General features: G+C 41.0%; 1 protein-coding gene across 5 annotated transcripts in view; it reads right to left on the bottom strand.

The window, feature by feature from the left end:
* Positions 1 to 11,198: 11,198 nt before the first annotated feature.
* SPATS2 (spermatogenesis associated serine rich 2) overlaps positions 11,199 to 22,795 on the bottom strand; it is a 73,309-nt gene continuing 61,712 nt past the window's right edge. For all 5 annotated transcript variants that reach the window (XM_075199617.1, XM_075199616.1, XM_075199618.1 and 2 more), the window contains 6 exons: positions 21,685 to 21,820; positions 18,080 to 18,138; positions 17,590 to 17,699; positions 16,981 to 17,083; positions 14,918 to 15,117; positions 11,199 to 14,578 (listed from right to left, as the gene is read on the bottom strand). In XM_075199617.1, coding sequence (XP_075055718.1) covers positions 14,267 to 14,578; positions 14,918 to 15,117; positions 16,981 to 17,083; positions 17,590 to 17,699; positions 18,080 to 18,138; positions 21,685 to 21,820 — 920 coding nt within the window. In that variant the 3' untranslated portion in view covers positions 11,199 to 14,266. The remainder of the gene's footprint in view (positions 14,579 to 14,917; positions 15,118 to 16,980; positions 17,084 to 17,589; positions 17,700 to 18,079; positions 18,139 to 21,684; positions 21,821 to 22,795) is intronic.

Genomic DNA, 22,795 nt, shown 5'->3' on the forward strand with positions numbered 1-22,795 from the left:
ACCTAGGATGAGGTTTATTCACCACTGCAAACTCTTTAAAGAGCTGAATCTATTGGTTTGTTAGCAACAACTGGACCTACATGACACAACTTAATTGGCAAACTCTATAGTGTCTCACTCAACCATTCTACATCCAGATCTGCTAAGTGTCCATTTAATGGAGTTGGAGAAGCACCCTTTACTATGCAACAGTTATTGGTCCAGCTCACTAATCAATGATATCCAAATGATTGGGAACTGTGAGCTTCTTTGTTGAATTGTATCCTTGCCTCTTTAATCCACCCCGGGCAGAATTTATTCTCCAGAGACGCACTACAGACAATGTTCGGAAAAAGGTCCCCCATTGTACACCAAGCCCAACTACAAGTGACCATCTTATGCTTCTAGATCTAGATACATATATATATATATATATATATATAGATTTTTTACCTGTTATTATTCTACTATTTATATGCCTTTATCTTGTTTTTCCTGATTTTATATTTACCAGCAACTAGTTTTACCTGTTATTATTCTTGCCTATTTCCATTGTCCTTATTACCTCTCCTTCTATTATTCTTTGCCTTCCACGCCCTATTTGGTTATTGTCCTCCATCTTGCTATTGTCTCCCTGCTTATTCTTACCTGTTATCCGCTGTCCTTATTACCTTACTGTTCTGCTATCATTCTTACCTGTCTTCATTGTCCTTATTATCTCACTGTACTGTTGTTCCATACCCTCCACGCCCTAATTCGTTATTATTTTCCACCTTTTCATTGTCTTCCTGCCTTTGTTCTTACCTGTTTTTCACTGTCCCCACTATCTCACTGTTCTGTTACTCTCTCTCCCTACTATGCCTCCCCGCTCTCACTCCATACCCATACTCTCCCCCCGCCCTACCTCTCCCGTTCCTCCCCGCCATCCCCCGCGCGCTGCTCATCTTGCTAACCTCATCCCCATTTCCCCCCTCTCCTCTCCCCCTTTCTTCTGTGCCCTCTGGAATGCCAGATCCGTCCGCAACAAGCTGACTGCTATCCACGACCTCTTTCTATCCAACTCCTTTAACCTTCTTGCCGTTACTGAAACCTGGCTCTCCGATTCTGATACTACTTCCCCCGCTGCCCTCTCCTATGGTGGCCTCTCCTTCACCCACTCCGCCAGGCCTGGTGCCCGCCCTGGCGGTGGAGTTGGCCTCCTCCACCTGTACTTTTCGTGTCATTCCCCCTGAACCCTCCCTCTCCTTCTCCTCTTTTGAAGCTCACTCCATCCGCCTCTTCTACCCCATCCATCTCCGCGTCACTGTCATCTACCGCCCCCCTGGCCCCACCTCCCTCTTCCTTGACAACTTTGCTAGCTGGCTTCCTCACTACCTCTCCTCCGATCTCCCCTCGATCATTCTCGGTGACTTTAATATCCCCATCGACAACCCCACCTACCCTGCTTCCAGCAAACTGCTCACCCTCTCTTCCTCCCTTGGTCTCACCCAATGGACCTCCTCCTCTACCCACTGCCTTGGTCACTCCCTTGATCTTGTCTTCTCCTACCTATGTAATCTCTCCGACTTCTCCATCTCTCCCTTTCCTCTATCCGACCACCATCTCCTCTCCTTCTCTCTCTCCTCTTCTCCTGCTCCCCCCCCCCTGCCCAAACCTACTCTGTCCATACGCAACCTCGATGCTCTTGACCATGCCTCTCTGTCCTCCTCTCTCGATACCCTCCTTTCTCCCCTTTCCTCCCAGGCCTGCCCCAACCAGGCGGTCTCCCTCTACAATCACACCCTCACCTCCGCTCTGGACGCGGTCACCCCTGCCCACTCCGTCCACCCCCGCTGCTCCAAACCCCAACCCTGGCACTCCAAATTTACCCGCTTCCTCCAAAAATGCTCCCGTTCCGCCGAACGTCACTGGAGAAAATCCCACTCCCTGGCTGACTTCCTCCACTTTAAATTCATCCTTTCATCCTACAGCTCTGCCCTCTCACTCGCTAAACAATCTTTCTTTAAATCCCTCATCTCTTCCCAGTCCTCTAACCCCCGCCGCCTCTTTGCCACCTTCAGCACTCTCCTGGCCCCCTCCCCTCCCCCCACCCCCTCCTCCCTGACTGCCTCTGATTTCGCCTCCTTCTTCTCCTCTAAAATCGAGGCCATCCGACTTGAAATCTCCTCCTCCACTCTTCCACCCCTCCCACTCTTCTGTCCTCCCCCCCCAACCACCTTCCCCTCCACTCCTTCCGTCCCACCACCGGCGAGGAAGTCCACTCTCTCATTTTATCCTCCCCCCCCACTACCTGCCCCCTGGATCCCATCCCCTCCCACCTTCTTCGCTCCCTTTCCCCCACCACCTGCTCCCACCTCGCTCACCTCTTTAATCTCTCCCTCTCCACTGGCATCTTCCCCTCCTCCTTCAAACATGCTCTCGTATCCCCCATTCTTAAGAAACCTAATCTCGACCCCACTTCTCTCTCGAACTATCGCCCCATATCTCTTCTCCCTTTTGCCTCCAAAATTCTTGAGAGGCTCGTCTGCAGCCGTCTCACCTCCTACCTTTCTGAATACTCCCTCCTTGATCCTCTCCAGTCTGGTTTCCGCCCCCTCCACTCCACTGAAACTGCCCTGGCTAAAGTCACCAATGACCTCCTCTCTGCAAAAGCCAGGGGCCACTTCTCTCTTCTCATCCTCCTTGACCTCTCTGCAGCCTTTGACACCGTTGACCACCCCCTCCTCCTTCACACCCTCCAGTCTTTCGGCCTCTCCGGCCCAGTCCTGTCCTGGTTCACCTCTTACCTTACTCACCGTTCCTTCTCTGTCACCACCTCTGGGTCTCTCTCCCCCCCATCCACCCTTCCAGTTGGGGTCCCTCAGGGCTCTGTTCTGGGACCCTTACTCTTCTCTCTATACACCTCCTCCCTGGGTGAACTCATCAGCTCCTTCGGCTTCAGCTACCACCTTTACGCTGATGACACTCAACTATACCTCTCCTCTCCTGATCTCTCTCCCTCCCTCCTCTCTAGGGTGTCCGCCTGCCTCTCTGCCATCTCCTCCTGGATGTCCTCTCGATTCCTCAAACTTAACCTTGCCAAAACTGAGCTCATAGTTTTTCCTCCCTCTCATACCCCATCCCCTTCTGACCTCTCCATCACTGTCAACAATACCTCTATCTCACCTGTCCCCCAACTTCGCTGCCTTGGTGTCATCCTCGACTCCTCTCTCTCCTTTGGCCCCCACATCCTCTCTCTTGCTAAATCCTGCCGCTTCCAGCTGCGCAACATCGCTCGCATCCGGCCCTTCCTCTCCCAAGATGCCACCAAATGCCTTATCCACTCTCTGATCATCTCCCGCCTGGACTACTGCAACCTCCTCCTCACTGGCCTCCCCCACTCTCATCTCGATCCCCTTCGATCCGTCCTTAACGCTGCAGCTAGGCTTATTTTCCTCTCTCGCCGCTCCTCTTTTGTCTCCCCCCTCTACCTAGCCCTTCACTGGCTCCCATTCCCCTTCAGAATCCTCTTTAAGCTCCTCACACTCACCTACAAGGCCCTCGCCAACTCCACTGCGCCCTACATTTCCACCCTCCTCTCTATTCATGCTCCATCCCGCCCTCTCCGTTCTGCCTCTGACCGTCGCCTCTCTTCCCCCCTTATAACCTCCTCCCACGCGCGTATCCAAGACTTCGCCCGCGCTGCCCCCCTCCACTGGAACAAGCTCCCTCCCTCCATCAGAACTTCCCCTAATCTGTCCGGCTTCAAACGGGCCCTAAAAACCCACCTTTTTCTTAAAGCCTTTCTGTCTCCCACTTAACTTCCTACCTTATCTTCTGCCTCTGTCCCCCTACTCTCCCTCTCTCCCCTGCGTCTCTCTGTCTGTCCACCCCTCCCCTTAGATTGTACGCTCCTCTGAGCAGGGCCATCTCTCCTCCTGTTTCCACCACTTCTAACTCTGCTCTCCAGCTACTTAGCCCTCCTCCTCAAAGGTCCTCCACCCCACGTCCACTTTCGCTCCCTCCTCCCCCCTGGGGGTCTCCCTGTCTTCCGCGCCCCCCTTCTTGGGCCCCGTCGTTTTCGGATCCTCCCTCCCCTTTCCCCGCCCTCTCTAGCTGTGCATTGAGCGTACTGAGTTGCTGTGTTTACTGTACTGTGCTGTCTCCCATTGTATTGTGATTTTGTTTGTCTCTGTACGGCGCTGCGGATGCCTTGTAGCGCCTTATAAATAAATATTAATAATAATAATAGATACATAATATGCATTCAACAAAGTGGACTGGAGAAATATGAAGGCTGACTATGTGCCTTTTTTTACTGTGGAAATCAGCTACTGTTTGAATAAACTTCAAAGGATAAACAACCGGACTGGTTTTTGGGTACCCTGTATAATTTCCTATAGCTAATGTCACAAACAGGATAGCATCCTATCCCCCCTGTTGTTTGCTCTCTGTATAGAACCTATGACCCAACTGGTTCATTCCAACCCAGACATACTAGGCCTTCAGTTTGGAGACCATAAATATGATGTCTCACTATTTGCCGATGACACACTACAGTTAATCACTAGGTAAATGTCCTCCCTATCCCAACCTTTTCTTTTTTTTGAATAAACATTTTTTTTTGTTTTATTAAAGAAAAAGAAAACATAGGAAAGAAAACAAGCGAGCCAAGCATACATGGTAACGATGCCCAGTGGAGAGAGAAATCCCCCCAAAAAACAGACAAATACAAGGCTCAAGACACAACACATAATGTTATGCATAGGCAATCATCATCATTTATTTATATAGCGCCACTGATTCCGCAGCGCTGTACAGAGAACTCTGTCCCTGCCCCATTGGAGCTTACAGTCTAAATTTCCTAACATACACACACACTCACAGTCAGAGACAGACTAGGGTCAATTTTGATAGCAGCCAATTAACCTACTAGTATGTTTTTTGGAGTGTGGGAGGAAACCAGAGCACCCGGAGGAAACCCACGCAAACACGGGGCGAACATACAAACTCCACACAGATAAGGCCATGGTTCGGAATTGAACTCATGACCCCAACACTGTGAGGCAGAAGTGCTAACCACTTAGCCACTGTGCTGCCCCAATGTGACAATGGGGGGAGTGTGAAGAGAGAGAGAGGAGAGAGGAAGAGAGTAGAAGAGGGGAAAGTCACTGTTTGTTGAATTGCGAAGATGGTTGAGGCAAGGAAGATGTTGACTATAAGAAAAAGCCAGGAATTTAGAATGCCAGAGGTGGGGGGGACCCATGATACGCAGTCCAGGGACTCCATACATTGGTAAATTGGACAGAGGAATAATGTAGTATGCTTGTAATGTATTACATGTGGTAAACCTGCCAAATGCGATTGATAATGGAGGGAAGAGGAGGTGGCTCTGGATTTTCCAAAATAGCGCAATTTGGCATTTCACACAACTAAGAATCCTATCTAATCTCCTGTCTAAGCTAGATAGGTATTTTTATTTCCACTCCATTTTAACACAAAATTGAAGGACACAATGTTATCAATATTTCAATAACATTCTAAGTTAACGCTTTCTCTGATTAATTGAGTAGTAATGACTGTATGTGCAGGTCTACTACTTCTAACACTACTAGGTCCCCACTCTGTGATAGCACTTGCTTCCTTCATTCATATTGGAGTTCCTACATCGTCTTACTGAAATCAAGGGTTGACAACACTTAAAAATAATTTTATAAAGATGTCTTGACAACCAACATTTTTCAGACATATTATCAATGTAGTTTCCATTACTACTACAATAACTGTATTCCGGCAGGATCAGTGTTCCCAATGACAGTCATTGGAAAGGATTCCATGACGGCCATTAGAACGCACAGAACGATAACGACAATGTAACAATGACCTTTATATGGGTTGTCTTTTACTTATGGGCAGTTTGGCAAATTGCAGTGGGTGCAAAAACAACTTGCCCTGACACTGTATAGTGCCCACTATAAGACATTATTTGTTGGGATTCCTGTTGACAGCACCTGAGCAGAATGCTAAATCTAGGCACTGCTGGGCATAATATGGTGACTGTCTGTCAGAAAATTTACTTAAAGTTGGCTACTATGATCAGCGCTCATTGCTGTCACTTCTATGGATTTCTACACCCCTCATGTGCTCAGTTCTACATGTACAACACTCATCCACAAACAGTGAACATATGTTTGCGTAAAGACAAAGATCCATGGTAACAGATCTGTAGGTTATCATGATTCTTGTACTTCCCTCCTATATGTAGTACAAGAACAGCAATAGACTACTAGTGTTTCTGTGAAGGAGTCCATCAAATGGGAGCATTTCAAACATCATTTCCTTGTGTTCATTATATTAAAGACACAGAGAACCGCCTTTATTTCAAACCACATTCTGATTTAAAAGTGTCTTTATTGGGAAGAGTGTCGATTATCAAGAGCATAATTTTCCCTAAACTTACATATTCTGCAAATGTTCTTTCAGTAATTAACATTACTGAAAGAGATGCCCACGTGTACAGCTCTTTTTAACAAATATATACGGCAGAAGAAAAAGCCTAAAATAGCGAGACACAGACTTTATTTACCAAAGCAGAAAGAAGGAGTGGGCTTCCATGATATTCTGACCTTAAACAGGGCAGCAATGTTTAGATACATCTCGGTTTGGTTACTGCATCTTCAGCATTTCAGGAACAGGGTTCTGGAGATCTTTTTTCCGTATGCTTCAGCTGCACTTCTCCCTCTTCCCAGACATGATGTTCCACCCACAATATCCCAAAATATTCTATTTCAGGATACGTATTCTGCCTGGTTAGTAATAAAAAGCTGAATAATAACCTGAAATTCACTAAGTATCTGCCTTCATGGTGTAATCTTGAGTTCTCTCCCTCGCTATCTAATGTACACGGTGTGGAAGGAAAAGGGGTATACTATCAGTGAAAGAGGTTTTCGATCCTGGAGGTGTGATTTACACTTTGCAGCAGTTACAAGAGACACATGCGCTTCGTTGTTATCATTTTCATCTGTATTTGCAAGTTCATTATATTCCAAATAAACAAAGAGCTATATCGCAGGACCACAAATCTCTTGTGGAGAACCTTGAATCCTTATTGGGTTTCTTCCGAACCCACAAATTTAAAATTAGATATCTATACTCTGATCTGATTACTACAGACATAGCTTCCGTGTGGTCAAGGGTTTAGGAGGATGGAGACGAGCTCTCCCGGATCTTCGACCTACGGATGATGCGTTGGCCTATACGGAAAACACTATGAAGGCCCTAAGTTCAGTGAAGCTCCAAGAAATCCATTTAAAGACAAAAGAGCATATATATCACAAGGGCAGAGGAGACATTTGGTGGATTCTGAATCTGGCCTTTGCTCTAAATGTAGGATACACAATGCTACTTTACTACATATTTGGACTTGTCCAAAAATCGTTAATTTTGGAATAGAATAGTATCTTTCCTTATCGTTACCTTTCATTTACAATTACAACCTCACCATGAAGCATTGCTTTTTGCTTCTTTCGACACTTGTAAGGAGAATTTATCAGACCTTAAGCTTGTACCTGTATTAACGATTATTGTCACGCTTGCAAAGAAAGCCATTTTGGGGAAATGGGTCTCACATGCGTCTCCAACTGCTACAGAAATTAAGGTAGAATTATTAGATATTTTGTATTTTGTTAGGCACTTACATTCTCTGATCTGGAGAAGGGTATTAAAAGTTGTTATACTAAATGGGGCATATATATTGAAACTTTAGATAGCCACACACAAACCCAAATCATTAAAGTATTTGAAGGAACCAAGTGGTTTCTTTCAAGGCAATTACAGTGATGTATGCTGAATTGTTATGTTAATTAATGTTGCTTAATTTAATTTATGCTGATGTTTTACATGGTCCTCCTTCTTTCTATGGCCGTGAAAGTTATATAAAAGCATATGTCTGAATGTATGAAAATAGGCTAATTGGAATTTTGGTTCTCTTTCTATCTCTTCTCCTACACCCTCCCTTCCTTACTTTTCTTTATTCCTCACTAATTCCCTTATTTTTTTCCATCCCCCTTTCTCCTACTATCAATACCCCTTAACATTGTTATTTGTACAGTTCATTATTTTTCTGCATACCAATGTATGTTATTAGAGTATTACTGTTACAGTTCAATAAACAGGTTTTGTGTTTTTTTAAAAAAATGCATATTCTGAACTATATTAGGGGTCATAGGGATTGTCAGCACTTGTAGCTGTAAATCAGAGAAAAAGTAAGGTACAACACATATCCAAAACTAAGGATGCTAAAAAAATATCATTGGGGAAAAAAGTGCAAAATTATGTTACATTAATCTACAGGAGAAATACAGAACATTATACCTCTTTTTTTATTATTTCTTTGGGAACAGAATAAAAAGTCAAGTATTCCTTCTGTTGAAGTTGTAGCTTTATAGAGCACTTGTTGCTACACATAGTGTAGGCATTCATTCTGTGGGTTCATTTAATATGTCAGCTATTCATTTGGTACTAGTAATATAACAAGCACACCATGACTATTATTCATGAGACAATTGAGGTCATTTCTGAAAGTGAACAAATGTAGGTTTTACACATTATTTACATACTTGTGTTTTACAAAATAGTTTGTTACGTGAACATGGCAGCATCTACAGTGGGTACATGGTGCACCTTCTGAAGACATTTAGTTATCCCTCGTCAGGTTTCACGCCAGACAATTCCAAAATGTTGTTTCGCATCACAATATTAACCATACATGATATTCAACAGATGGGGACCACACAGGTACAGGGATTTTTCCAGTTTATGGGGCCTCAGAGCATCTTTCCTTGCAAAAGTATTTTACCTGCCCTCAGAGGTGGCAGAAATTGTATGTACCATCATACTAAAAGAAACATTTCTAAAATGGGAGAGATGCAAAACACTTCCACCTGCAACTCCAATGTGAGTACACCTATGTATGCGAAAGGCAGATCAATAGGTACATTTATAGGAAACTGGGGTCACAGATTCGATTTCTGTGTGGAGTTTGTATGTCATCCCTGGGTTTCCTTCCACACTCCAAACACATACTGGTAGGTTAAGTGACTGCTGTCAAAATTTACACTAGTGTGTGTTAGGGACTTTAGAATGTAAGCTCCAATGAAACAGGGACTGATGTTAATGCACATCGCAGAGGAATAGTTGGCGGAATATAAATAAATGGTGGTGATGACGATTTATACAGTTTATTATTCTTATGAATATTGATTTGGGCCAGACCTAGGCTGCTTCCCCTATGTTTAGATGACGCGCACCTTGATAGCCCAGGCGGGCTTTGCATTTACATATTGTTTTTTTTTTCCTGATGACTAGCCTGAGGGAAGACCAGATATTCTGCACACAGTAAGCCCTACCTTGCAACTCATCAGGAAATATGAATCTCTTTGGATAATCTTTAAAGCTTGTTTGATGCTCACTTTTGACCAGCTATAAAAACCGCATTACTATTGACACAAGACATACATTTGTTAGGGCTAACTTTGCCTATCTTACAGATAATTATGATGTCAGCTGGTTGTCAGATAAGGTTGATCAGGTAGAACATATATAAATATGACCAGATTATTACTTTGAAATGTAAGAAACTGGTTCTTATTTCCACCCCAGCATTGTTTCATTTAAATGTAAGTGATAAGTTTTGCCAAAATGGAGTGAATTAGATCTTCAACTGAAATTTACGTTTATAAATGTACTGGAGAAACTCACGTTGTTCGGCACATAGGTTAAACACGCGCTACATTGAAGTAACTAATGCATGCTTTACCTATGCAGCCAAACATCATGTTAATTTAATGTGTTTAGTTTAAATTTCCATTGCAGCTTATGTGTAGAATGGATTATTTATTAGCCATTCAACACAGGTTCCTTTTTTTGCATTGTTTAAAAACCGTTTTTTTTTTTTGTATACATTTACCATTAATATGGGAAACTCATAACTAAGCAAATTGTGTGTTTATTTGAAAGTAATTGGCCATGTTCATGACCTAAACTGGCAGAGTATCTTGGAGCATTGATTTAACAACTATCAAATTACAAAAACAAAATGTGTCATCAGAAAGGACAAGTTTAAAATGTAGACATTGCACTTTGATCCAATTATACATTCATACTACTTATTTCGAAACCTGCAGTATTTCGGGCAGAATACCATTCATGTATGAGAGTTTACAAACATACCACCTAGTTTCCAACTGGTGAGTGGGGTTTAGCCTAATAGGGCTTAAACACGTCTAACTGGGGTACAGATGTATTTGTCCTCATTTTGCAACGTTGGGAGATATGCACAAGTAAAACATTTACAAGTTGTTAGTTTATTTCACTAATGGTTAATGATGGTATTCCTTATTAACTAATCATTTCAGAAATGAACACAAGCAAATCACTGAGCAGCATTCTGAATAATATAACTATAAGACACTGGTAACTCAGAGTGAAGATTGCTTGCTGCAGATGTGTGTAATAACAGTACTGGTCTGTCAATGATTTCTCTAATCATGTAACAGTTTAAGCTTCTAAACAAGGTAAAACATTCGTTATATATATTTTATTCTATAGTCTAAAAATGTGTATTTTTAAAATTCATAGTGACATCACTGCTATTTAGTGACTAGACATTCCAAAGATAATAAGAACCTCCCAAGTAATAAGAACTGTCACTTAAATACGAAGTTCTCTATAAATGTCACATATGAATAACATGTACATTTGAAACTGAGGGCTAAAATAACAAAAGGTGACACCCCATTTTATATAGAACAGTCACTTTGCATGGTAATAGCTGCTAACAGTGCAGGCTTCCCCACTCACCTTGAACTTGGGAGACATCCTCATTCCCTTACTGGGGTTTAGACCGTATCACCAAATCACGTTGAGTGAGAGGGGGGAGACATCGACATCTAATTAGCAGGAGAATCTGTTTGATAACAGAACCCCTACACTGTTAGGCAGCCACCAGAATGAGAAAGAAGTTTCTCTTTTTCTTTGTTATATACTGCCCACAGACAGTACATTGCTCACTTTAAAAGTATTATTTATTTTTACATTGTTTGGGCGGAGAGCCCCTTTAAACCAAAGTACTTTGCAATGCTGTAATCATTTTATGAGGAGTCTTTGGAAAAATATATTTTCCTTTCATACACGGTTACTCATTTACAATAGAAATATTCAACAAAATACAATGGCTTATGTTTTTCCCTCCCCCTCATGCATATACTTCTAGCCTCTACAAGGTATTATATGCCTTTGGTATTTAATGGTCACTGCTTCCAGACCTATAGTGTGGGCAGCTATGTCTCAAAATACAGTATTAAGTATTCTTAAGCTAAAACCATGTTAAAACTGTAAAAAATATACATTAAAACTGCTGCCTGAATACGTCACGAATAGCAGTTGTCCACTACAGAAAGAAGAATGGATTCTTTCAGCAGATACTTTGTAAATGAGAAGAGTTTCACATCTCCAGCTGAGGACATTCACCTCCAGACTGACACATGAGCACCATGTTAGTTGGACGATTAAAGATGGGTCTCTGGAGCTGTTAAACTCAACTACATCATTTGGGGGAAAAGAAGAAACAAAAGTGTGTAATATAGGTCTCGATCTACAATTTCTAAGTGAGCCATGTATCCTAAATGAATGTTTGAGTAAAGCAGCATGAATCTTTAACTAGGACCTCTGTTAGAGTCCATACCCAGTTATGTCTTCATACATTTTCTGTATTGTGTTTACAATGCACCTTGGTAAACAGTCAACACTGCATAATGCCATGCACTATTATTGAGGATTTCTTCTCATGTCAGGTTTCATGTGTTTGCCATTGGGAAAACTACATAGGTTGGTATAGACCCTTAAGGGAAGTCTTCTAACAAAATTAAAATAAGACACATACTTCAAATGATGAGAATTATTATATTGTAAAGAATATACTCCACAAGCATAGTAATGCAGTCAGCTCCGTCCCTAAGAGGTTTCACTAAGGCATATCTTATCTTGTAGGACAATGGACTGCAATACTTGCATAATGCATGCTGGGTATTACTGAGACACAGTCAGGACACAGGATATATTTCTTGATGAAATCTGTGTGTTTTAAGGAATAGATACCTTAACCAGCATTGAAAAAGTAAGGTATGAAGGTGTCTCTTTGTGTTCAAAATAAATAGGTTTCTTTTTCATATCACCGATAAAATGTATCATGTGTAATTAGCAATGGAAGGGCTACCCACTGACATATTACATACAAAGGCCCAAAGTGGGGCCATCTTAAGATTACTGCATGCTGAAAATGAAAAAAAAAATTGCCGACACCTCCTACAAACAGAGCCTTAACCATCTTGTAACATGGCCTAGCCCTATTATTAATGACAGGTAGGTTCAAACCCGTGCCGCCTCTTTTCAATCACTTTATTGATGTCACAACTGCAAAAGAAAGACTTTGCCAGAAGTGAATGTTCCATGCATCACTTTACATTGTTTGCAAGAGCGCACTTACTGTTTTAGCTACCATTTATTTACCTTCATTAACATGTTCCTTCTCTATAATAACATGTAAAGATCACAAACCATAAGAATAAAATTCTGCATAGCACTTTTTATAACTAATAATGAATGGTATTACTGTACAGAGTACACGACACGGGCGCTACAGGATTGTTTTTATGGATGAGAACTATTCTTCACATCTACTCCATGAAATGTTCTTTGTGACTGTACCGAGATCAAACAGCCAGAGCGAGTAGAAAGCCGATAATAAAGGCATAACATACAAATGCTGTGGTACACGTCATGCTCATTTAAGAGTTGTTTCCATACAATTCTTACTTTGTCTTGTTGCCTAACATATCTACCATGGATACATGTAATGTGTTTAGATTTTCATTAATTACTAAGTGTTGTACTAGGGCATGTAACAACACCAAAGCCCTTGGAACACAGACTAACATGTTACATAAAAAAAAAATATGGAAAACTGGATATACATTATCCATCCCCCAACACCCTCTCATGACCAAAAAACAAAACAAAAAACATGAATATTGGTGAAAGGTGCATCTTTGGACAAGAGAAGCAATAAGGAATGGGAGCACTGCCCTACTCTATTCACAGGGTCATGGAAAACCTTGCAACCCCTGCTCATTACATTGCCCAGAGGATAGTGTAATTTCAATCTTTGGTCCACAAATGGCTGTGTGAGAGGATCACAGAAGGAAGAAATTAGACTAATTTGGCTCCAACTGTATTCTACATCAATTCTGATCCTGAGCAGAGAGGGTTAAAGGCTTCCAGTTTGGGCAGGTAGGGAGAGGGTTTATTACAATATGATCCCATCTACAGAGGCTATTGTTTCTAACAGAATAGAAGAACAGGACCTATATATTCTCTAGAGATAAGTGATTGGTATTCAATTATGTCCTGCTGAAGACTTGTGTCAAATTTTAAAAAGGGTGGACCGAATGTGGGGGAGGGAGAAATAAAAGAAGAGAGGAAAAAAAAAAAAAGTTGCAAATTGACTCATTCCCACCAATGATTGTACTTTCCAGCTCAGACCCTAAAAGGGTAGCATGTGGGGAATGTAAGAAAAAGAGGGAGAGAATAAATTTGCCAACACCAGTACAAAAACAAGGCACTTTGAAGACAGACAGAGGAAATGGATATATAGAATGTAAATAAAAGTACTGGTATATAGAGCTAAAGATAAAGGGTTTGAATATGGCCACCAACATACAAACCTAGCAATGTCAACTGACTCCAAGATGAGGCTACTGGTCTTTCATGACATTGCATAGATTCCCATTTTATGAAATGAGTGGCAGACTAAACTTCTCAAGGAACGGCAGTAGCTGGGAGCCCATGAGTCTGAATTTTGCAAAGGTGTCAGTACACCAGTGGCCAGAGCTGGCATCTCCTCAGTATGACATGTGTCTATGCCACCACCTGTCTTTTCTCTTAGTTTGAGGACATTTAGGAAAGCGAGTAGCAGAAAGATACAGACACAATGTAACAACTCATGGAAGAGTCCATTGTTAAATTAGAAGCAATGGCTTGAACTCTATTAGGGAAAGGGCAAAAAGTGTCCATTAAGAAAAATAGACAAGAAATGAGAGGCTTTGAAAAAGACAGGATAAAAGGAGAAAAGTGGCACAGAACAGCTGGCTGTAAACGTTTCTCTTTGTTAATAAATCTAACAGTTTTCTAAAGTCAAGTTACAGAGTTGAACATTGAAAGTGCGGACTAAAGGCGTTGGGGTTCTCCCGTCTCAGGAAGCTGATGCAAGGTTCGCCCTTGGTTTACGTTGTGGTAGGGCCTTATTATCAGGATCTAAAACGCCTGTTTGGACGGACTCTGAGGTGGCAGCAGGTCCATTGGCCCCAGAAGGATAGGTGGACGTCCGGTCACTTGGCTGTCGCGGTGCCTGGGGATAGTAGCTCTGGTTACGGGAGTTGGAATGATACCAGGAGTTGTTCCGGTTGCGATTGGGGTTATCGTATCTCATGTTGTTCGTGTGGTAGTTTTGCCGTGGGCCCTGAGGTCGATAACCCTGTCCTGGTCTTTTATTCATTGGAAGTCCCTTAAAAAAAAGTGAAATTGGGAAAAATCCTAAGTCAAAAGTCATCTGCACAGAAATACCTATTGATCTGTACAGGTGACAAACATAGGGACAAATATAGGTCACTCACAAAGAATAGTTTAACATTACTTTATATGTACATTATCTAGTATGTTAAGATGTCATGTAGGATTAGATAATTGTCAATTAAATTTTGAAACACATATAAATCACTGAACAACAGTTACTACAGTTCAATAATGTTCATTAGCAACTACACAATCATTAGAAGACAATAGTGCGTTATCTGTGGGAAAAAAATAAAATAAAAAAATGCTTTTCCAAAAAAATAAGTGGTACCTGTCTAGGTGGTGGATTCTGCCTAGCACTAAAATGACTGGTTGATGCCGACAAGTCTCCTGTGGCTGTAGGCTTTCGATTGGTTGAAATAAGGCTGGGTGTAGAAGACGGTTCTGGGGTAGACGGAGTGGAGGGGTCACTAGGACTAGTCAGAGAACAGCATCGAGACCGAGTAGAGTAATTGTTCTTTGGGTGGGAAACTAAAAGACAAATAGGAGATACATTCAGATCACAGCATGCAGTATGACATTACCAAACATATCACACACAGTAAGAGATGGAGTCCCCTCCAGTCAACATTTTGCACATGCTGTGCTAACCTGACTGCTGTTGTGTCAGCATTAAACCCCATGCTGCTCGTTTGAAGAGTTAATTCTTTCTATACTGTCTGTGGGCTTTTTCAATGTATAAAGAGGACAATAAGGAATGTAGATTGTGTCAGTTATAAGTCTCTGTCAAATAATCTGAGCATTAAATAGCAATGTATAGTTTAAAATGCAGTTTGTCAAGGATTGAGGCATGTTATTAATACATAAATCTACACAGTTCAGCCACACGAGGATCATGTGATTTCTACTTTAAAGCAGCTTGCAGTTTCCTAGTCATGAAAATAAAAAAAATAAAAAAAAATATATTGCAGGTTACAATAAACGTGGAATAAAATACGGAATGTTACAGTTCTGAGTGTCCTAGCCACCCCTACATATTAAAAATATCATCTTTAAAAAACAACAACACCCCCCCCCCCCCCCTAAATGTGCATTCTAGAGAAGCCATAAATACAAAAAGGAGTTTTGCGAATAAATGTGTATAAATCCTAATCATGTTTTTCTAATCCTTACATATCTGGTAATATTTTCTTATACGTTAGTTCTCTGCTATAGATATTTATTTTATTATGCTATACGTAATTTTTATACAATTGGCCAACCAAAATAAAAAAAATACATAAATAAACAAAAAGGAAAAAAAAAGAAAAAATGTGGACAGCACATGTCAGCCTTCTGGAGCAGTCTATATTCACTGGTTAGAATCAGAGGATGTCTTTCTTAATGTGCTTCAGTAATGTCGCTAGTTCCTGATGAGTTCCAATTGATATTGGTTCATAAAATGTAATTACTTGTGAGGAGTATTATAAAATGGAAATCTGCAAAACGTGGGGTTGTGTAACCTGCAAAAAAGTGTATTGTTTTACATGCTAACCAATTAGCTTATGTTTAACTGCTATTGGAGCGACGAGATACAGTATCAGTTCCAGATCAGAACCATAAAACACCTACACATTTCTCTGCATAGACAGTGAGACTGTGATTAGACTGGTGATCTCAGAGAAATGTACTCTAGCAGCTGCAGTTAATGGGTGATGAGCTCTGTATCTAATACACATACACGCACATTGCCTGGGGACGTTCATCACTTTTATAGTAGCAGAATACAGGATTTTTATCACTCCGATAATGGAAACAATTAGGGAAACATAAAGCTGTCAGGGTAATGTAAGCAGCAATAACAAATATCTGATTGATGCACAGTGGGTGGGGGCTGGGTAGTTATTACTTCAAGACTACAGCAGCAGCTGCATTCAGTAAGAATTTACTGCATCCACAATGTTCCCACGTCAGATGGTCACACATACTGCAACTCAGCATGTTTGTTATAGCAGTTGTCTGGGCGTTACTGGTGGTACATAACCTAATGTTGGAAGTTACACACCGAAATGTATATAGACTCAGGGGGGTATTCAATTGTTAGCGAGACGGGTGAAAATCCCGCGCTCTAAAAATATTACCGTTAATACGGTAATTACTCGCTGAATTTCAGCTCGCAGCAGCTGAAATCCAGCGAGTAAATTACCGTATTAACGATATTTACATGCAAATTACCGTATTAACTGTAATATTTTTTCGAGCGCGGGATTTTCACCTGTCTCGCTAACAATTGAATACCCCCCTGAGTGTTAATATTTACCAAATTTAGGCAGCGGTGGTCAATATGTTTTTTTTTAGAATTAACAGAGAATTGTTATTATTTTCACCTACAGAAAATGGACTATGGACACTAACCTTGTCCAAAAGACTCTATGCTCTTCTTCAGGGTTTCCAGGTCTGCGGTGAAGCGTGCAGCGCGGCCCAGTTCCTCATCATACTTCCGCTCACTGACAAAATGCTGAAAGACATAAGCTGTGATGAAGCAATTGGGGCTGCATTTAAGGTGGGTGTTCAAATGTTGCATGATGGTGTATAGACAGATGAAATGGTCTGAAGAACCACTTGTGCGACTGGTAGTCAGCGTGTCCCACTTACAGCTAGTTGTCAATCTGCAAGGCTTAATGCCAGTTTTCTTGCTGAAAAAACATGGCATATTAAAATGCCAGTACAACACCAGCCAGTTGTCCTGGTATAGTACTATAAATATTTAGCACACTGACAATGAGTAAAATTCAGAGCTTGATTACTTTAGACCACAGAGCACTAGTAAGCTCTTCAGGTCACAGATTTATTATCAAAGATGGCAAGTCCCATTGATTTTATACAGTAGATCTTGAGCCTCATGACCATAAACAAAAAAATAAACAAACCTTGTAACATTCTACATTTTCCCTAGGATTTAATGGCATTTGAAAATATAACAGTACAAGGCATAGGATCATATTCAACATCAGGATTCCCAACCTTAATTTCTGCGCGTAGTTCTGATAACTGTTCCTCAGACAAACGCACAGCCACATCTGTGAGCTTCTTCAGCTCCTCTGCCTTCTTCTGTCGGCTGTCCAGGATCTCCACTGGGGAAAGATGAAGGTGGAAGAAAGGTCAGAGAGGAAACAAAGTTGGGACTAATCCTTCTTAGCGTTTGCTGAAGAGGAATGTTCTAAAGTTGTTAAAATAAGGAACAGCTTTTCTCTCTTTGGAAATATATATTTTATGCTTTAACTTTGCTAATTCATAAGACAAGCTCTGAACAGTTGAAGGCAAAAAATAACTCCAGCCCTCCACCCCAACTACTGGAGAATATGGTGTACTATGTCTGTAAGCTTGTGTGATGGGAAATTAATGCTTTGAGCAATAGGTGCAGACCAAAAAATGACAAACAAACCCCCCCCCCCCCCAAATCTTCCCTATCCTTTACAAATTACTCGAAAGTTGGTGGTGATTTAGTACGTACTTGCTTCTGCTTTCACCTTGTCCATTTCGCCAAGAAGTGTCACTTCTCTGTCCATGAGGCTGGAAATTTAAAGAGAAGAACAATAGCCATTATTTAAGACCAAACAATAAAGAACACTATCTTTTCAATAAATATACTATTGGACAAGCCAGTAGGTGGCAGCACACCTGCAGTTTGGGAGAATGAATATAGCCAATTTTTCTTCCAGGCAGAGAAAAAGAAAGTTTGCAGCTAGTCTTACTGTTGGAAAGATAGATCTGCACGTGCCTCAATGTTTTCTTCTAAAAAAAGATATTTGAAGACCCTTACCCTTAATTGCAGCAGAAAACAGCAGGTCACAATAATCCAGAGAACATCTTATTCATCTTATTTGAATGTAGTGACAAACTCAAATCACATTTGGCGCCACAGGTCTGTCCAATAAGTAACAATGGCATGTCAGATCGACATCTCCCATCTTGGTTGTCAATGTGGGGACTAGAAGCATTGTGATGCTGATGGAGCGCTATAATCAACTTTGTGGGACCAGGAAACGGAACCCCACAATTCTGATAGTTATCGGGAGGTAGGTTTTAAGTGTACATAAAAAAAAATTGAATTAAAGAAACTCATTTGATCACTTCCTGATGAATTTTGACCATTTTCCACCTATGGGGGTTAGGAGCTGCTATTTTTCCAGTATTTTGGAAACACAAACTTGGGTTTGACTATATATGCACATTGAAGGTTTTTCACGTGGTAAATGCCATCTAGACAATATGGTCATGAGGAATATTTTTTTTTTTATGTATAACAAGCTAGATCAGAGATATCATTGGTCTATATCACCAACTTGCTCTAGTCACTTCACGTTACAGAATGTTTACTACATCACTGGTAAAAGTATTCTGCTTCTCAAGCTGTTCTTGTATCGTGGCCAGAGGCAGATTTTCACACAATTCCCAAAGAGCAAAATAAAACCAAAGTTTACCTTCAGTTTGAATTAACAATCGACTTTCTCCAGAGCCTGGACACGGCTGAAAGCTGTTTCAAAGAAACTACCTCAACATCAGGTATCAGACATACATGAAAGGAACACCTGGCTTAGCTTCAGCATGCTCAGATATTGGTGAGATGTCAATTTACTGGTTTAATCTAAAAATGCAGTCTTTAATTATTTGAGCAAACATGCTGCTATTGTATCCATTGTGCAGAAAAGGGCAAGCCACCACCCTTACTGGAACAGCAACGCTATGAAATCCGGCTTGTAGTTTGAGCAAAAGGAGCTCTTCCCTTAATATTTATTGAAGGAGGTTCCAAGCTGGCAGAGTGCCAAAACAGCTGCTAGAAGTTTAGTTTTCTCCATTATAAGGAACTGGGCTTCCTGGTTCATACTTGCTATGTATGTTAGGAGCTGAAGCATCTGACAGTGCACTGGGAAGCACAGATGTCTGCAAGCATGAAAAAAAAAAAAAAAAAGAGAAGAGGTACATCCCCTTCCAATTTTATTTTTTTCTTTCAATAATGCAGGAAATACAGCACCTAGCCCTTACAAAGTCTAAAAGTTGCTCACCCTAATCTTGTGTGACAACAAAAAAATAAGCCAACATACAGAACCCACCACCTCTATATACAAGCTGAATGTTTTCAGCAGTTCGGTCTGGAGCATTCAGATGTGTTAACTCCATGCCAAGGAGAAAAGACATCTGCAATTGATGTAAGAGAAGCAACTTTTGCTGCTCATCAGTCTGGAAAGGGTTATTAGGTATGTCAAACTACCCAGGTAGTAGAACAGTATAGAAAAAAATATCTAAACAATACTAATAAATCAATCTTGTGATAACATGTAGATTGGTGTTGATAGTAGAAGGGTATATAGACTTAAGGGGAGATTTTGTCTCTGGAACAGTCCATGTAGACACACTGACGCAATGTTCACACTGAAATCTCTGCTCATTTTTCCTGGCGGCCTATAGAAATGAAGGGAGATTCCTTAATCGGCAGCAGTGCGCAGATCCAACATAGTGGAGATTTCCAGCCCCCTCCAGCATTTCTAGTTTAATTTCTCCCTTAGGGGTCTATATCAGCTTCACCTAGAAACTAAATGGGACTGGTAATCCGGACAATGCAATGCACTAAAGAACACTGGTATGTTGAGGATAAGGCAGCAACTATGAATAATCTGTTTAGAGAAAATCATAGGTTAAATCGCAGATTGTCCAGGTCAATAGAACATATGTTTTGTTGTTCATGTTTGTCAATGTGAGGAGGCGGAGGTTATCATGGGTCATAAAAATACTCCCTTGCACAATGCAGTACTGGCGTGGCAGGTTCGTGTAACAAAGGTGCTGAAGAAATGTAACAGCCCAAGGCCATGTTTCCTGACAGTCAACACGTGAGCAGCAAGAAACGAAACAGAGGAAACAAACCGTGAAAAGAAACTGAGGAAAAGAATGCTGACAGCAGGAGTTCCAGAAAAAGCGGATTTATAGCTAAATGGCAAGTACATGATAAACAGAAGAGCCACTGAAAAGGACACTGCATTCAATGAAACAAGCTTTAAAGCTCAGACGACTACACTGGTCCATCACGTCTAACTATCGGGATACATATTTTAAGGTGCATTATTTTTTTCATTTTAGTTTTATTTTCTTTTTAAGGCCATGAGTCGTACATTGCAGAATACTGGAGTATCATGGAACAACCTGATGGAGACTAGTACAGCAAAAATTCAACAGTCTTATTACCAGTCTTATTAAGTGCAAAATGATTATCTCAATTAAACACAAAGAATGTTTTAAGAATAATCCAGTAATTTGAGGCCAGAATAATTGGAATGGGGATAATAAATCCATATACACCACAAATTATACAAAAAGTAACTTATTGTGGTAAACACAGTTTTCAGAATAACAAACCTGTAGTTGATATATTTAACACTTAGGTTAACGACCATTAAGGCCAGGCTAAATTTCCTTCCCATTGCCTGCATACAGCATGTTCACCAATTTATCATACCAGATTTTTCATGCTATCTATGCAAACTTCTTCTAAAGAAAAGCAATGGCAGAAAGCCTCTGGCTACCGGACCCACCGGTACCCAGAGCGTTTGCTTTGCATAAGAATGATAAAGTGATGCGTGCTCTAGGTAACAGCAACAAGAAAAACAGTTTTGTATAGCGATACCAACATACACTCTGCTTAGTGCACCACCAGCGAGGAGCAATGTTTACCCTCTAAGATGCTCTCCTGTTGAGGCACACAGTGTAGTATTTTGTAGGAATGTTCTTCAGAAGACAGATATATGCTACCCTGTGTAGTGTTTTCTATAAAAGGTAAATTATACACTTTATCTCAGCATGAGGGCAACAGTCATGTTTAGTGGAAGAGGAACATCCAGACATACACTATGTCCTGAAGTAGAGGATTTTTATATATTCTGAGTGAGGATTATCATTTTACGGTGTATATTTACCATAGTAAATGATCAAACAGCATTGCAGAACTTGTTAGTTAAAGAAAACATTTTCAACACATTGGAGGCACCTGCAGGCTTTTTACAGATTTCACTGTGTAACAAATGTCTAGGGTCCCAAAATGAGATGTAGATGCTTAAAGCAACTTACCAGCTCTGCAGTTCCGCAAAGGTCTGCTTCATCTTCTTGATAGAGGCGTCCATTTCTTCCTTCACCACCATCCGATAACGTGCCAGAGACACTGAGCAACGCTGCAGGTCTTTCACAGACTTCTCAATGTTGGCACCTGTGAAATACAGTACCTTAACATAACAAAGCCATCATGGAAAGAAGTATTAAAGCTCAACCCCCTAATTACCATTGATATTAAAAGCTATGCATTACTAGCTGAATAAAATGCCAACAACGGGTGAATACATTTAACTAAAAAAAGCCCTCCATGCCCTGTCTCAGCCCTTTGTAACCATCTGCGACATGAAATAAGGGTGATGATTCCCTATCTACCATCATTCTGGAGCAGTAGAGTGGTAGGCTTATATTCAGTACTGCTCTGTTAGCTTCCTGTGACCTCTGATGTTATCCATGGGCATCAATCCACCAAGTGACAAGCTGTGCTTTAAAGTTTAAGATTCATCCTGCATCATGCTAGATCTGATGGGATGTGGCTTAAGAGGTCTTTAATAAAGTGGGAGGGACTTGCTTAAATACATTTTACTGTTCAATAATGCTGATGTGGAATGTCAAATAACAATGAGCAGTGCATTTGCTCTCATGCTAATTACGTAGAAAGTTTTACATTTGTAGGTTATGCAGTCCTTTAAATTTACATACAAACCCTGGGAGCTGACCTGTGTCCGTACATAAAACAAAATGAAGTGAAGGAAGCCAGTCATTAAAATGATTAATACTGGCATAGATAAGTGTTTCTTGAGCAGAAGGTGGCGACTAAAGCAAAGCTCCTCCTCCGTCATCAATGTTTATGTGGCTGCAAATATGACTTGGGTTCAAATTCTTTTTCTTTCAAAAGTTTCAATTAGACCCATCACATTGAGAGGTGACTGCACAAGCTCTGAACAATTCTCATTGCTCCCTCACCTTGTGATAGAATAGCTTGTTAATATGTAATGAAAATGGTGCTAAGCTGAGAAATCAGTCACCTCTATCAACAATTCAAACAACCTGGAGAGGACCTTACAATACTGGAGTGTGGGATGTGAAAAATCGAACAATAACAGTAACATCTAGTAACATCCAGTGACCT

This window comes from Mixophyes fleayi, chromosome 2 (genome assembly GCF_038048845.1).
Source record: "Mixophyes fleayi isolate aMixFle1 chromosome 2, aMixFle1.hap1, whole genome shotgun sequence".
Taxonomy (NCBI): domain Eukaryota; kingdom Metazoa; phylum Chordata; class Amphibia; order Anura; family Limnodynastidae; genus Mixophyes; species Mixophyes fleayi.